Source organism: Helobdella robusta, assembly GCF_000326865.2.
Source record: "Helobdella robusta unplaced genomic scaffold HELROscaffold_16, whole genome shotgun sequence".
Lineage (NCBI taxonomy): Eukaryota > Metazoa > Annelida > Clitellata > Rhynchobdellida > Glossiphoniidae > Helobdella > Helobdella robusta.
This window is the reverse complement of record NW_008703893.1, coordinates 1,885,794-1,901,046: the sequence shown is the minus strand read 5'-3', so window position 1 is coordinate 1,901,046 and position 15,253 is coordinate 1,885,794. Positions and strand designations below refer to the sequence as shown.

The window sequence follows — 15,253 nt, the reverse complement described above, 5'->3', positions numbered from 1 at the left end:
AGACTAAACTGCAAATTTAAATATGATTCCACTTAACCAAATTTAAAATTTGTATACACGATTTGTCATGAGTGAATAAACGAACGAACGAGTGAGTGAATGAATGAATAAATGAACGAACGAATGAATGAATGAACGAACAAACGAACGAACGAAAGAAAGAACGAACGAACGAACGAACGAATGAATGAATGAATAAATGAATGAATGAATGAATGAATGACCACATGAGTAAATAATTGAAAAAACAGTTGAATGGATCGAACGAACAAACGAACGAAATTTAATAAATAAACAAATGAACGAACGAACGAACAAACAAAAAAATAAATGAACGAGCAAGCGAACGAAAGAACGAACGAATGAAAGAAAGAATGAATGAGCGATTGAATAATTTAAAAAGGAGTTAGGGGACGAATTAATCAATCAACCGGTATGCTGAATAAATAAAATGAGTGAACGATGTTGAGTTGATGCACCATCCATCCATCCATCCATCCATCCATCCATCCATCCATCCATCCATCCATCCATCCATCCATCCATCCATCCATCCATCCATCCATCCATCCATCCATCCATCCATCTATCCATCCATCCATCCATCCATCCATCCATCCATCCGGCTTGGTTGGGTTGAGTGAAGGAATGACCCATGCTAACCTATATAGAAATATGCCAAAACTTAATGTAACTTATTTGAAAGAACAACTACAATTACAAAAATTGCTGATCGAAGTCGACTGAGATCCTCCGATAATGGTGATCTTGTGCTTCTTAAGTCCAATTCGTCTCGTTTTGGGAAGAGGAGATTTTCTGTTTCAACAGCAAAAACCTGGAACTCGCTATCCATCCATAGGTTTGAAGAAATTCAACAACACGAGCCGACATGTTTTCAAAAAACGTTTGAAACATTATTTGTTTTGACATTTTTGAATGAAGCTAGCGCTTCTGAAGTTATTAAATAGGGGCGCTTCACAAATCCTTCCATACAGATGCAGATTACAGAATATCTATTTATACAATATATTTAAAAAATTAATTTTAAAAGATTTAAAAAAATACATGCGTTTGTGTGTGGACGTGTATGTCTGTGTAGGTCTGTATGTGCGAATGTATGTTGATGTGTGTGTGTATATGTGCGTGAATGTGTGCGTGTGTGTGTTGGATAGACAGAAGGATGAATGGATGAATAAACACGGCTCTTTCATGGCTCACGTATTGATAGCACAGTCACGTATGAAATAATATAATTGGAGTAATAACTGCTGATGTTACTACAATTACTACCACTACAACTACTTTTACCACTATTTCTATTACTGCTACTACTGCTGCTACTACTGCTACTACTACAACTACTACTACAACTACTGCTGCTACTACTGTGCTTCTTCTATTAGTACAGCAACAACGACAGGTAGTAGTAGTGGCAGCAGCAATAAAATTAAGGATGAATATGTTAAAAAACAAGAAGAAAAATGACTAAACAAAATATACCGATACAAATGCTACCCTATAGTAGCTATAGCGCCGAAAGAAATCAATAAAAACAAAATGGGTATGTTATCAATATCGCATAACATAAATAAAAAAATGAATCATAAAATAATAATAATTATTATTATTATCATAATTATTATATAAGCAATGATGATAATAATTATAATTAATATTGTATAAGCAATAATAAGATGAATAATAATAAATAAAAATATCAATAAAAGCAGCCACACAACAGATGCCTCCGTTTTATATCAGTCCGCAAAGGAATTATGAATGTGTGTCTGTGTGTGTGTGTGTGTGTGTGTGTGTGTGTCTGTGTATGTATGTCTGTGTGTGTGTCTGTGTGTGCTTCTGTGTTTTTTCTCAAAATTATTTATACACTCATTATTTCTAAATTTTGTTAAAAAAATTCTATCCTTAAATATATTTATATATGCTTTTTTTGCAGGCACGTATCACGGCTAATGAGCAAGTGTTTGTTTGCGTGTGTGTGTGTGTGTGTGTGTGTCTGTGTGTGTGTGTGTGTGTCTGTGTGTGTGTGTTTGTTGTATGCAATAAAAGACTCATGTGTTTGCGTACGTACGAACTTGCGCAAACAAGACCTGCGTACACGTTACAAATATCAAGTTTGCACGCCATTCTGTCTGTCTGTCTGTCTGCTTTTTCGTCGGTCTCTACGTATGTCCGGTTTTATTGTCTGACTCCTCTGGCTATATGCTTGTCTGTCTATATGTATGTCCGGTTCTCTTCATGTCTGTCTGCTTGTCTGTTCGCATTTCTGTCCATCTGTTTGCGTATTCGTTAGCTTTCAAAGCTGTCTGTTTGACTGCATGTCTATTTGTCTAATTGTCTGTCTGTACTTCTGTCTCTGTGTGCATGTATGTCTGTATGTCCGTATTTTCTTATTTCGTGTCTGTGTAAATGTTTACTCAAACGTATTAAGTTTTATATTAGGTAACTTGAGCTAATCCATACAAAGGATGTTTAACCGATAATATTGATGATGTGTAAATAATATAAATGTCATCGATAAGATATATTACATTGCTATTGTTATTATTGAATATAAATATAAAACACATACACACAGTACCCACACACGCACACATATGTACACGCACATACACACACACACACACACACACACACACACACACTTATATATATATATATATATATAATGTACAACAAAGACGTACAGTTTATTGATTGCTTCATTTACTTTATAGGCCAGTATGCGTATAGACAGGCCTTCAAAATACACCAACATACATCTATATGCTTGTATGTAAATTTACATGTTTGTATGTTTGTGTGTGTTGTATAATTATTATTAATTATTATTATTAAGTGCAATTTGTTAACGCTAATTAGAACTGTTTTATGGGCGCTCACATTAAAGATCAAAATGTACGTGTCTATATATGAAAAAAGGTCACAATTTTAAAAGGTCAAATAAAAAGGTCACAATTTTCACAGTGTAACAGAAAATAATAATGTTTTCAATTCTTTCTGAAATAATTCCAATGAAAGTCCAGATTTTCTCAGCCCCGGTGGAAGACTATTCCAAACAGCCGGACCAGCAACTGCAATGTCTCTTGGACCAATTTGCAAACTGGCACAGACAGCAAATTCAAATCATCCGACCTGAGATGGAGGGTCGATGTAGCTTGTTTTTTTGGCGAATTTATTTGTCACATAAATCTGGTGACATACGATTCAATGATTTGAAGGTAAGAACCGCAATTACGAAGGCTATTCTTTTATTCATTGTCAGCCGGTGAAGCTCGTTCAAGATCGGTGTCAGTCACATGATCAAATTTTAGGTCAACAATAACAAGTTTTGTGTTTTGCACTGGAAGAAGGATGGTGATTGTTGTGTCTGGTGGTTCATAAAACAAGCTGTTGCAATAATCTAAATGAGATGAAACGAAAGCCTGGATAGACTTTCAGAACATAAACAGACATCTTATTTTTTGATTTCTTATTAAGTTTTTTCTTTCTCACTCTCTATTTCTTTTTACTCCCTTTCTTTTTCTGCCTTTCTCTCTATGACCTGACCTAATTTCGACAGAAAAGATATCAAGAAGACAAACGAACAAGACAAAAACAACACAACAATGCTCTTACATTCATACTATTGCGTGGCTACCATTGGTTCAGTCTATTTCTACTACTGTTTCCATGGCGCTCCTTATGATCAATAAACACTGAAAAATGTTTTAAAAACATTTGTATGTATGTGTTTGTATGTATGTGTGTATGTATGTGTGTATGCATGTGTGTATATATGTGTGTATGTATGTGTGTATGTATGTGTGTATGTATGTGTGTATGTATGTGTGTATGAATGTGTGTATGCATGTGTGTATGCATGTTGTGTATGTGTCCGTCTCTATGTGTCTGTAAGTATATGTGTGTTTTATGTTTACGTATGTATGTTGGTCGTTTATGTATATTAGTTTATATGGGTATATTTGTTAATATATACATACAAAATTATTTTGGGTTTGGACTATCATAAATACAATTATTTATGCTTATACTCATTTAAAAAAGCAGTGATCTTTATAAATAATTGTATACAAAATTATGTATATGTTGATATTTTTGCTATTTATCGATTTATTTGCAGTTGAATATCGGTCAACTGTTTCAGCGTTATGGTTACAATTAGTCGATGATACAATTTTTTATGACAGAATTTTGTATGTATGTATGAATGAATGAATGAATTAATTAATTAATCAATTAATTAATTAATGAATTAATGAATATACAAAAACATACACACAACACATACATACGTATATACACACACACACACACATACATACATACATGCATGCATACATACATACATACATACATACATACATACATACATACATACATACATACATACATACATACATACATACATACATACATGCACACATACATGCATACATACATACATACATACCAACAAACAAACATATAGGCATGCATGTTTGGCACCCTTCATAATGTTTGCATTACCATTATTTCTTCCTTGCCTTCGACCATAAATTGGAAACATGTCACGCGTTGTGAATACTTCGTGTCTAACTTCTGGATAAAATTTACATAAATTTAAAATAATTATTTGAAAATAAATAAAATCAACTATAAGATAGTAATTGTTAGTATTTATTTCATGTTAAATTACTCAAAAATCATGTACATGAAATAATAAATTTTTTAATTTTTTGCCTTTATTATCTTTAAATATTATTTCTTGGAAATTATCCAAGTGACAGTTTTTTTTTTGAAAAAAAATCTTAAAAGGAGGGTCATTTTTCATCTGAACTAATAAAAAATGATTTATTGAGAAAAATTTATAAAAAAAATCATAAATTAAATAAATAATAAATCGAAGAAGGAAGGAAGAAAGAGGGAGAGAGAAAGAACGAGTAAAAGAATGAAGATAACACTGATGAATGATGAGTATAAATAACGCGTGAGCCATCAAGCCTCAACACAATTAATAAAATTTCCCCCAATAAACGAAAAATAAAAAAAAAATTCAACCTCAACAGATAAATTTTTCTAATTCATCCAGCAAAAACATCTGTGATATTCGATAAAACTTTTAAAAATTAAGAATAATAAAAAGAAATTTTTTTTTCATAAAATCAAAAAATACTACATCTCAAAACAAGTAAACAATCCTCTATAACATAGTGATTAAGACTATTTGAACATTGTAGCAATAGTAAAATAAAAAAATAACATTACCCCCAATATAATGTCGTATTTTGGCCACATTTCATTGTGATATTAGATTACAGAGATAGATTTGAAACACTTGAACAGATATTTACATAGACTTATTTTTGGCTCGCCTAAATTAGCGGAAAATTAACTAATGCAGAAGTATGGAAACGATCCCATCAACATCAGTATTATCAAAGTCGACGATGACATCAATGGTTGCAGCAACAGCCTCAGCAGCAGCCTCAGCAGCAGCTTCAAAAGCAGCAGCAGCAGACGCAAATGAATGTGAAATAATATCAAACAATGTTGTCGTCGCAGAGAAAAAACAGCAAGAAAAAATTTTATCTGAGACGGAAGAATCGCCTAACGCAATAAAAAGTATCGAAACACCGTCAGCAGCAGCAGCAGCAGCAACAACAACAACAACTGAAATTACAACAACTGCAAAAGCAACAACATCAGCAACAACAACTGCCAAAGCAACAACAACAGCAACAACAACATCCTTCTCAAACACAACAACATCTTCAACAGCATTTCCACCTCCGATATTACTAATCCCGAAATCAATAACGCCGTCTCACATCATCGCAACAACGACAACACCAGCAGCAGCAGCGACAACAGCCACACCACCAACAACACCAACAACTACATGTTCCGAAGCGCTTGATGAAATTTTGTCAGACCTCCCAGAAGTGGCTTCACAGGCTCCAAAAGCTGAGTGGGACGTAATCAGTGATGATGATGATCTCGCCGTTGTTGATGATGATGATGATGGGAGTAAGAAAATCGTTGGGAGCGATGATTTTAGAAAAGAATTACACGACGGAAAAGATGTTGACAACGGAAACGGAAGTGCTTGTGATGACGTTGCAGTGGATGACGCCAATGTTGGTGACGTCATAGAACGTGAAACTGTAAACAGAGGAAATAAAGTAACCTTCAAGTGGCAAATTGATGAAATCATCGTGGCCGGCAACAAAAATGAGGACCTGGATAAAAATGTTGGCAACAAGGTTGACAACATTGTTGAATCTCCTGAATACGTTGTGGCAAGTAAGAAAGTCAAGATGAATGCTGGTAATGAAATTGAGAACGAATTGAATAACTTTAATCAACCACAAATTGAACAGCAACAAAAACAAAACAGCAATCAGCAACAACATCAACAACTAAATGACTACCAGCAACAACATCAACAACAAAATGGTGACCAGCAACACGAGGAACAAGAAGATACAGTCTTCAAAGTTCATTTTGAAGTGTCCGCCTCTCTCGTTGAGATTCCATCATCTTCCTCATCTTCTTCCTCCTCATCATCAGTTTTCATGGACGACAGCACTGATTCACATCACCAACATCACCATCACTACCACCAACAAGACAAACAAACATCAACAATAGCAACAACAACGATAACAACGCCGACATCAACAACAACATCAACAAAGCCGAATACATCCAGCAAAGATAGCTCCGACAAAACTTACATTTACGAAATACTCCAAGAAAAATCGGCAACCGGAAACGATCTCACTACCGGATCCGATTCCAAAAATAGGGATGTGCTGGTGACGAGGGTGTCCATGCACGTGAACAAACACGCCATTGATGGCGTCATCGAAAGAGAAACTGGGAAGCTGCAGTTCATTCCGGAAGATGAAGTAAACTGGGGATAGGATGATGACAATGACGTAATGATGATGACGTAATGATGATGACGTAATGATGACGATTAAGACGACCACGACAATGGTAACAGAGATTAACAAAGGAGGTTATTAATTATCACGATAGAATCAATAGAATTAATGTCCGTTGATTATGATACAATACATGATTAATAACTATATGAGAACGTTTATATGATAACAAAATTTTAAATAAGATGATGATTATTTCTTACTTCTACTACTATTACTACCACTACTACTACCACTACTACTACTACTACTACTACCACTACCACTACTACTACTACTACTACTACTACCACTACTATCACTACTACTACTACTACTACTACTACCACTACTATCACTACTGCTACCACTACTACTACTACCTACTACTACTATTACTACCCACTACCACTGCTACTACTACTACCACTACTACTACTACTACTGATAGCTATAAAGATGATGACGATGAAGACGACAATGTTGCCAGACTTCAGATGAACATAAAATCATATAGAACGATCATTAACTCTCTGACTCGTAAACCAAAGATTAAAACAATTTATAACGTCATAATCTTGTACGATGACGTCATTAAACAAAATGGGTAATATTTTTTTGTTGAGTTTAGGATGAAATATTATAAAGTAAAATTATACGGTAAAATTATGAAAGTATGTCGCTAGAATCGATCAGGTGATAAAAGGATTGTAAAAATTGAAATATACAGAATCTTTGACAGAAAGAAAGAGAACAAAAATAACAAAAAAGAGTGACTAGGTATAAAAACTTTTAAAATTGAATGAAGAAGGACTGAGTGAAGTAAAATTTTTAAAAAATGAATGAAGAATGACTGAGTGAAGTAGAATTTTTAAGAAAATGAGTGAAAGGTGTTAGAGTGAAATAAAATCTTTTAAAAAATGAATGAAAAAAATACGTCAGACCTTAAAATATTCCAATTTCATTTACTTGCAAATGAAGATGGATGGACGGGTGAACATGGATTGACATGTTTAATTGCATTTGCAATGCTCTATATTTCTTATTTTTCCTTTATTTTTATTTATTTAAATTTATTTATTTGAATTTATTCATCTTTGTTTTTTATTATAAAACATTTTAATTTGTGTTTTTTGTATAGTTCAACTTTAGTCTCATTCAAATTATAATTTATGACGATACATTTTTTTAATCGTTATAAAGTTCTATTCAGCCTGCCTCGTATACAACTCGCCATTTTCACAAAAAAAATTGAAAATAAACTTTTTCTTTAACTCACAAGAAAATTAAAAAAATTTTCATTGCAGTAAAACTAAAAATTTGAAAAAAATGGTTTTTTTCAAAATTGATAAAATTATTTTAAATAAAACCCACAACCAGAAGCTTTATAAGAATGAAGAAAGTGTGTAACATAAGTTAAGTGACGTGATGGCGACATTTAAACGAAGATGATGATGATGGTGATGGATGATGATGATGATGATGATGAGGTAATGGTGATGATGATTTTGTAATGATGATGATGATGATGATGATGATGATAGCGATGATGGTGATGAAGGCAAATATTTTTTTCCATTTCAGCGCAACGAATTAGAAAAGGAAAGAACTGAACATGAACCGGATAAGAAGTATAATATTATTTTGCAATATTTTATTCTCTATTATCATTATTATTAATATTATAATTAATAATAACATTATTATTACTATCATTTATTATTCTACTACTTCTTTCTTTTTTCTCATGCTTTTTTCCTTTCAGAACATTAGTGACCATCGACCTCAACAAAAACCGATCTTTAACATTTTGTAGTAGTTGAAATGTGGTGATATTCAACGGGTGACTCAAGGACTTCACGAATGTGATTCGTTGTTGACCGCGATCTCATTTCCCTGCAATCTTTCCAGTAGTTGTTAGATTTTCCATTTTTTCTTTCCGCGTGATGTGACCGAAATACTTTAACTGCCCCCGTCGGATTATCTGTAGTAATTTTCTCTTTTCACAACTGGACTGTTTTAATACATCCTTATTCAAAGTATGAGAGTTCCAACTAATTTTCATAATTCTCCTCAAAAACCACATCACAGCAGCGTTAATCTTTTTTCCATTTCTTTAGAAATCGTCCAGGACTCAGAGCTGTAAGTTAGCAGAGGAAAAATAAAACACCCTAACAGTTTTAATTTTGCTGATATTCTGATTTTACTATTGGTAAGGATGTTTTTCATTTTAGAATATGCATCTTTAACCATAGCTATCCCTCTTTTGATATCCATATCACATTTACAACCTGAGGTAATCAGACTTCCGAGATAATTGAAGCTGTTAACTTGTTTCACCACTATATATATACTATATGATATTTCCTAATAACTGTATATACTACTAAACTATATATATATATATATATATATATAAATATTTTATATATAGTTATATGTATGTATATATATATATATATATATATATATATATATTCTACTACTATATATTCTCATTCATTTTGCGATTTTTCATACTATTTTTACTCTGTAATTATTTTTCATAAATTTTTCCATCACCAGTTTTCTAAGAGATAGGTGTAAGGATGATGCAGTACAGCTTAGCAAAAAATGATGTGGATACGTTTTTATATTTAACCAAATCAGTCTCTCTCTCTCTCTCTTTTCTCTCTCTTTCTCTATCTCTCTCTCCTCTCTCTGTATCCATTTGTAATTTAAGGCGTGTGTAAATTGTACAATAGGATATGTGTGTGTATCTTGATACATGTACTACGTGTGTTTGTTCTTAATGTATCTACGTGTGTATGAGAGTGCATGTCAATAAGTGATGTCTTTATGTAGGTGTAGGTTATGATAAACGTGATTTGTGTATGTATGATAATAATAATAATAAAAATAATAATAATAATAATATGTAAAGTATAGAAATGAGAAAATATACGTGATTGTATGTAGATTTTCTGCATGTAAAAAGGCCTTAAAAATAAATATACATTTCCATTAATATTCATGAACACATTAATATTCATGAACACATTAATATTCGTAAACACTTCCTTTCTACTCTCACACTGCACTAAACATCTTATTTATGGCTCCATATTCATATTTCCGAGAGCATACAAATTGTTATACCCACTTTAAGTAAGAAAAATGACAGAGCAGTATGTATTCATTCATACGCATTTACAATTATAGATGGTGGTTTAAATGGTTAACCTTTGCTACTCAGGAATAAATTAAAATGGTGGGGCCCATTCCAACAATTTTACACTCACCATATAGATTTTGCTAACCCAACATGTTCTATGCCCTATTTTTCTCAAAGTAGTTCCTTTTTATCATGTATGTATGTATGTATGTATGTATGTATGTATGTATGTATGTATGTATGTATGTATGTATGTATGTATGTATGTATGTATGTATGTATGTATGTATGTATGTATGTATGTATGTATGTATGTATGTATGTATGTATGTATGTATGTATGTATGTATGTATGTATGTATGTATGTATGTATGTATGTATGTATGTATGTATGTATGTATGTATGTATGTATGTATGTATGTATGTATGTATGTATGTATGTATGTATGTATGTATGTATGTATGTATGTATGTATGTATGTATGTATGTATGTATGTATGTATGTATGTATGTATGTATGTATGTATGTATGTATGTATGTATGTATGTATGTATGTATGTACGTACGTCTGTCTGTCTGTCTGTGTGTATATGTATGCATTATAGATAAATATATCTGAAAAACATATGTTCAATAGAATATTTCAATTATATTGGAACGTGTATAAAGCGTTGGTATGTATAATACGTTCTGTGCCTTTTTGAAATTTAATTTTGTATTCGTGCTCCTATGGGCAGACGCATCTGATGTCTAATCAAGGATTTTTTAGAAATAAACGGACGCACACACACGCATGCACACACACCACACACACACGCACCACACACACGCACGCACACACACACATTCATAGTTCAGTTTATGCTTGTTTTTCTGTGTACAAAAAAGCTGAACATCCATCATTAAAAATATAAATTATGTATAAACATTTTTCAAGAACATATAGGCATGTAAGTGTGCTCGTGTGTATGTATGTATGTATGTGTGTATGTATGTATGTATTGTATGCATGTTTGTTTGTTTGTTGTGTGTTTGTTTGTTTGTATATTTGTTTGTTTGTATGTGTGTTTGTATGTATGTATGTATGTACATATACGTTTGTATGTTTGTTTGTTTGTATGTACGTACGTATGTTTGTATGTGTGTATGTATGTATGTATGTATTTATATGTTGGTTTGTATGTTAGTATGTGTGTAATTGGTTGCACTGGAGTGAGACCACGTGTTTCCTAACACAGAACATTAATGACCGGAGAGAATTGGAAGTTGCTGATAGTAACGATTTTTTATGATAGTAATAACGACGACGACGACGATGATGATGACAAGTTGATGATGATGATGATGACAAGTTGATGATGATGATGATTATCTTCTTATTTCCATTATATTTTCCTCAAAATTATAAACTCTGTCATAACTTTAAAAACATCTTATGGTAATAAGAAATAAATTAATAAATTATGTTATTTTTAATAGGCTTTTTAGTAGTTGTAAAAAAGTTATAGTGTCATTTAACCACAAATAAAACGCTTTTTTTAGCCAAATTTCTTTTATCTCCAGTTTAAAACGACGTCTTTGTTTCTAGAAATCATTAATTTAAATTTTTTTTTACTCGTGCTAAGAAAGAGCTGAAGATAAATCGTCATTTGTCACCGTGTCGTCATCGTCGTCATCATCGTCATCATCATAATAGCATTCATTTTAACCAATTATCCTTTAATTTATTCTTAACACATCAGCCAGTTCAGTCCTGTCATCATTACTACTGTTGTTGTTTTTTGTACAAATCCTCTTAAGAATGTTCGCTCTTTAATTGCTGTCAGTGCCTAGTCTCTTGTTTTTTTTTTCACGGTTTCTACTTTTATTTTTTTCCACTCACATTTATATAGTTTTTGGTAATTTTTAAGGATGGCGTCATCATTTTTTATCTTCGTCATCATTCTTCTTCTTATTATTATTATTACCATCACTTTAATTCAGCATCCTATCAATCATCATCATCACCATGGTCATCATCATCATCATCATCATCATCATCATCATCATCATCATCATCATCGTCATCATCGTCATTATTACCATCATCGTCATTGACATCATCGTCATCTTCATAGGCAGCGTTAATTTCTTCATGGATTCCTGCGCGCAATCTCATTGGTTGCCATAACACCAGACCGATGACGTCACACATTTGTTTTTTTTTAGATCGCCTGCGCAAGATGGAGGCGATGATGAGCGCGAGAAAGAAAATAAAAATGAAGATGTGGCCGGAGCAAGATTGATTAGCGGGGGAGAGAATGTTGAAAAACGTCATCACCAGCAACTGCAGCAGCAACAGCAAGCCACCACCGCATCCACAACAACATCTCTTCCAAAAAAAAATCCTGAAGATTCAGCGACAGATAGTTTGCAGCACTCAACCTCGTCAGTCACAAAACCAGATTCAACTTGCAGAGATGCAACGATAGCAGCAACTACACCAACTGCTACAGCATACACAACAACATTCACTAAATCCCGTCAACCCCATCCAAGAACATCTTCATCATCAACGGTCGTCATCAAAAGCCACGGAAGCAAGTCCAGCATCCGATCCGACGAACTGCCGCCCGCCAACACCACAAAAACTCTCTTGGCAAAATTCCAAAGTCTCGAGAAGGAGAACTATCAGAACAACTTGGCAAGCACGTTTTCCAGATCGAGCAGCGCTGACAAGTACAAGAGCTACAGTCTGACCAGGAACTACGATGGCCATTTTTTTGGAAGCGGTCGAGGAATGATGGAGTGTGGGAGCTGTTCCGGAAGTGTAATTGACGGAGACAGCAGCAGCGGCATGGTTGCTGCGACCAGCGGTAGGGATAAGTCTCCGTCGGAATCAATTTGTTCCAGTGACTGGGACTCGGAAAGTTGTGGGAGCGATTTTCCATCGAAGCATCAATCAGTACAACAACAGAAACAAAAGATGCAGCAGCAGCAGCAGCAAGAAACACAACAACTTCAGCAGCACGTTGACAATACAAACAACAGCAACAACAGTTTCCTCATGACGAAGAGTCTCCTCGCGCAGTGGAGAATGTTAGAGGAGCACGAGAGAAGGTTGAAAATGCTGGAAAATCTAGAAAAAGGTTATAAAGTATTTTGCTTGTATTACTACGAGGTCAAAGACATTTTTAAAGGTTAAAGGTTAATCATGTTCATAAATTTTTTCGAACACGTTTTAAAGTAATAAGCCAACGAGTTAACCTTCACCCTCGACAGATTCCGTTTCCGGCAAGCTAAGGTCGAGGTCACTGAATCGTCCAATGTCCATGATTGAAAGTCATCATCACTATAATCATCACCGTCCTCAACATCATTATCATCAACCACCATTGCTGTCGTCATCGTTACCTCAGCAATCGTTCCTGCAACAACAACAACTGCAACAGCAACAATTGGTTGCTCAACAAACTTTCGCGACAATAGATTACAGCGATAGGATGACGAGATCATTAACGCTGCCAAAGTCATCTGCAATCCACCAGCAACAAATACAAGAAGAACAACATCAGCAACAACATCAGCAACAACATCAGCAACAACATCATCAACAACATCAGCAACAGAAACAACATCAGCAACAACATCAGCAACAGAAACAACATCAGCAGCAACAACAACAACAATTCACTCCTTCAACAAAAGCAGTTTTGGCAAAGTTCAAAGAAATGGAGAGTCAGACATCAACATTCAGAATTGCCCCCATCAAGAGGGTTTGCATTTTTTTAATGTATACGAAAATTTCAACTGCAACGAAATATGCAGGTGACATTTACAATTTAGTGAATGTTTTTCTAGGGGACTATTGTACGTGCAATTATCTTTTTTTAATAATAATATTATCGATGAAGTATGGAGTTAATGCTTTGCTAAAACTTGTAACTGTGTTAATTAATAGTTGGATACCTTATTGAAATATTAGTGTAATAAATATTAATGTTAGTGCGCGCTGTACAATCTCGTCAAATTTTTTTTTCGAAACAACGGTTGAATCCAACGCATAACTGCCATTTTCATTTTCTAATTAACCACCATCCCAAAGAACAGAAAACAAAAGAACATAAATAATATTTTTAATCTTCGCCATTATTTCCTTACTCTTCGCCATGTTTTCCATTACTCCTGTTGCTCTTCCATCATACTTTGATTAGAAGATGTAAGTTTTATGTTAGCTTGGCATTAAATTTTACGAGTAGGACTGTACCGGCTGGCTTACAGGTTCAATTGTTGTGATACTGTGTTGGTATCTTTTACAACTCCTATATGCCCTTCTAACTTCTTTGATCCTCTACGCAGGTAGTACTTTTGTTATTAGAGTACAACTTTCATGATGGCTTGTACAAGTTTAGAAGTAATAGTAATTTCAGTATTACTACTGTCAGCGATGCGACCGCTGCCGACTCTCCCTACTGCTGTTGCAAATGTTGTTTCCATTTTTATCGGTGTTGTATATTCAAGCGAATGAAAAAGAGATTTCACAAGTTGGAAGAAAGAGTTGAAAATAAAAAACAATCATAACTTAGTAAACATTTTTGTTTCTTTGCCTACACAGACTCAGATTTTAAATTTTGATTCAAAAAACGTTGGATGTTTTTAGTAAGCATTACATCCACCAATGTCTCCGAATTCAGTGTTGTCTTCATACTGACTTCGTTTGTGAATGAGTGTGTTTGTATCTATGCGTATGTATGCGTATGCGTGCGTGTGTGTATGTGTGTGTGTATGTGTGTGAGTGTATGTGTGAGTGTTTTTGTGTGTGTGAGTCAGTGTGTGTCTATACTAAAGTGCAGTGGAGTGTACTGGAGTGGAATTGAAATGATTGCCTGCCCATCAGAGTTATGACTCTGTGCAGTGCATGAACTGACGTCTGCTTTAAAAATATTTTCTGCTCTGATTTTTATGACGAGAAATGATGTAAAAATTTTTGAAACGAGAAATGTAAGTATTTCGAAACGAGAAGTAAATATTTCGAAACGAGAAATGTAAGTATTTCGAAACGAGAAATTTTGAAAAATCGAAACGACAAATGTGAATAGTTCGGAAAGAAAAGTGTAAACGCTGCTTTAACCTTTTCAACCGTTATTTATCAGTAATATTTACTTTAAAAACGTCTAGCTTGAACTG

General features: G+C 33.8%; 2 protein-coding genes across 2 annotated transcripts in view; both read left to right on the top strand.

The window, feature by feature from the left end:
• Positions 1-5,395: 5,395 nt before the first annotated feature.
• HELRODRAFT_169732 (hypothetical protein) lies at positions 5,396-6,926 on the top strand (the record flags this gene model as incomplete). Its single annotated transcript, XM_009015552.1, has 2 exons — positions 5,396-5,459; positions 5,911-6,926. The coding sequence occupies 2 exons, from the start codon at positions 5,396-5,398 to the stop codon at positions 6,924-6,926; spliced, it is 1,080 nt and encodes a 359-aa protein (XP_009013800.1).
• Positions 6,927-10,233: 3,307 nt separating this feature from the next.
• Positions 10,234-15,253, top strand: part of HELRODRAFT_190844 (hypothetical protein) — a gene marked incomplete at both ends in the record, with an annotated part of 5,831 nt that continues 811 nt past the window's right edge. Inside the window, 4 exons of the mRNA XM_009015551.1 lie at positions 10,234-10,259; positions 12,296-13,266; positions 13,349-13,842; positions 14,426-14,506. Coding sequence (XP_009013799.1) covers positions 10,234-10,259; positions 12,296-13,266; positions 13,349-13,842; positions 14,426-14,506 — 1,572 coding nt within the window. The remainder of the gene's footprint in view (positions 10,260-12,295; positions 13,267-13,348; positions 13,843-14,425; positions 14,507-15,253) is intronic.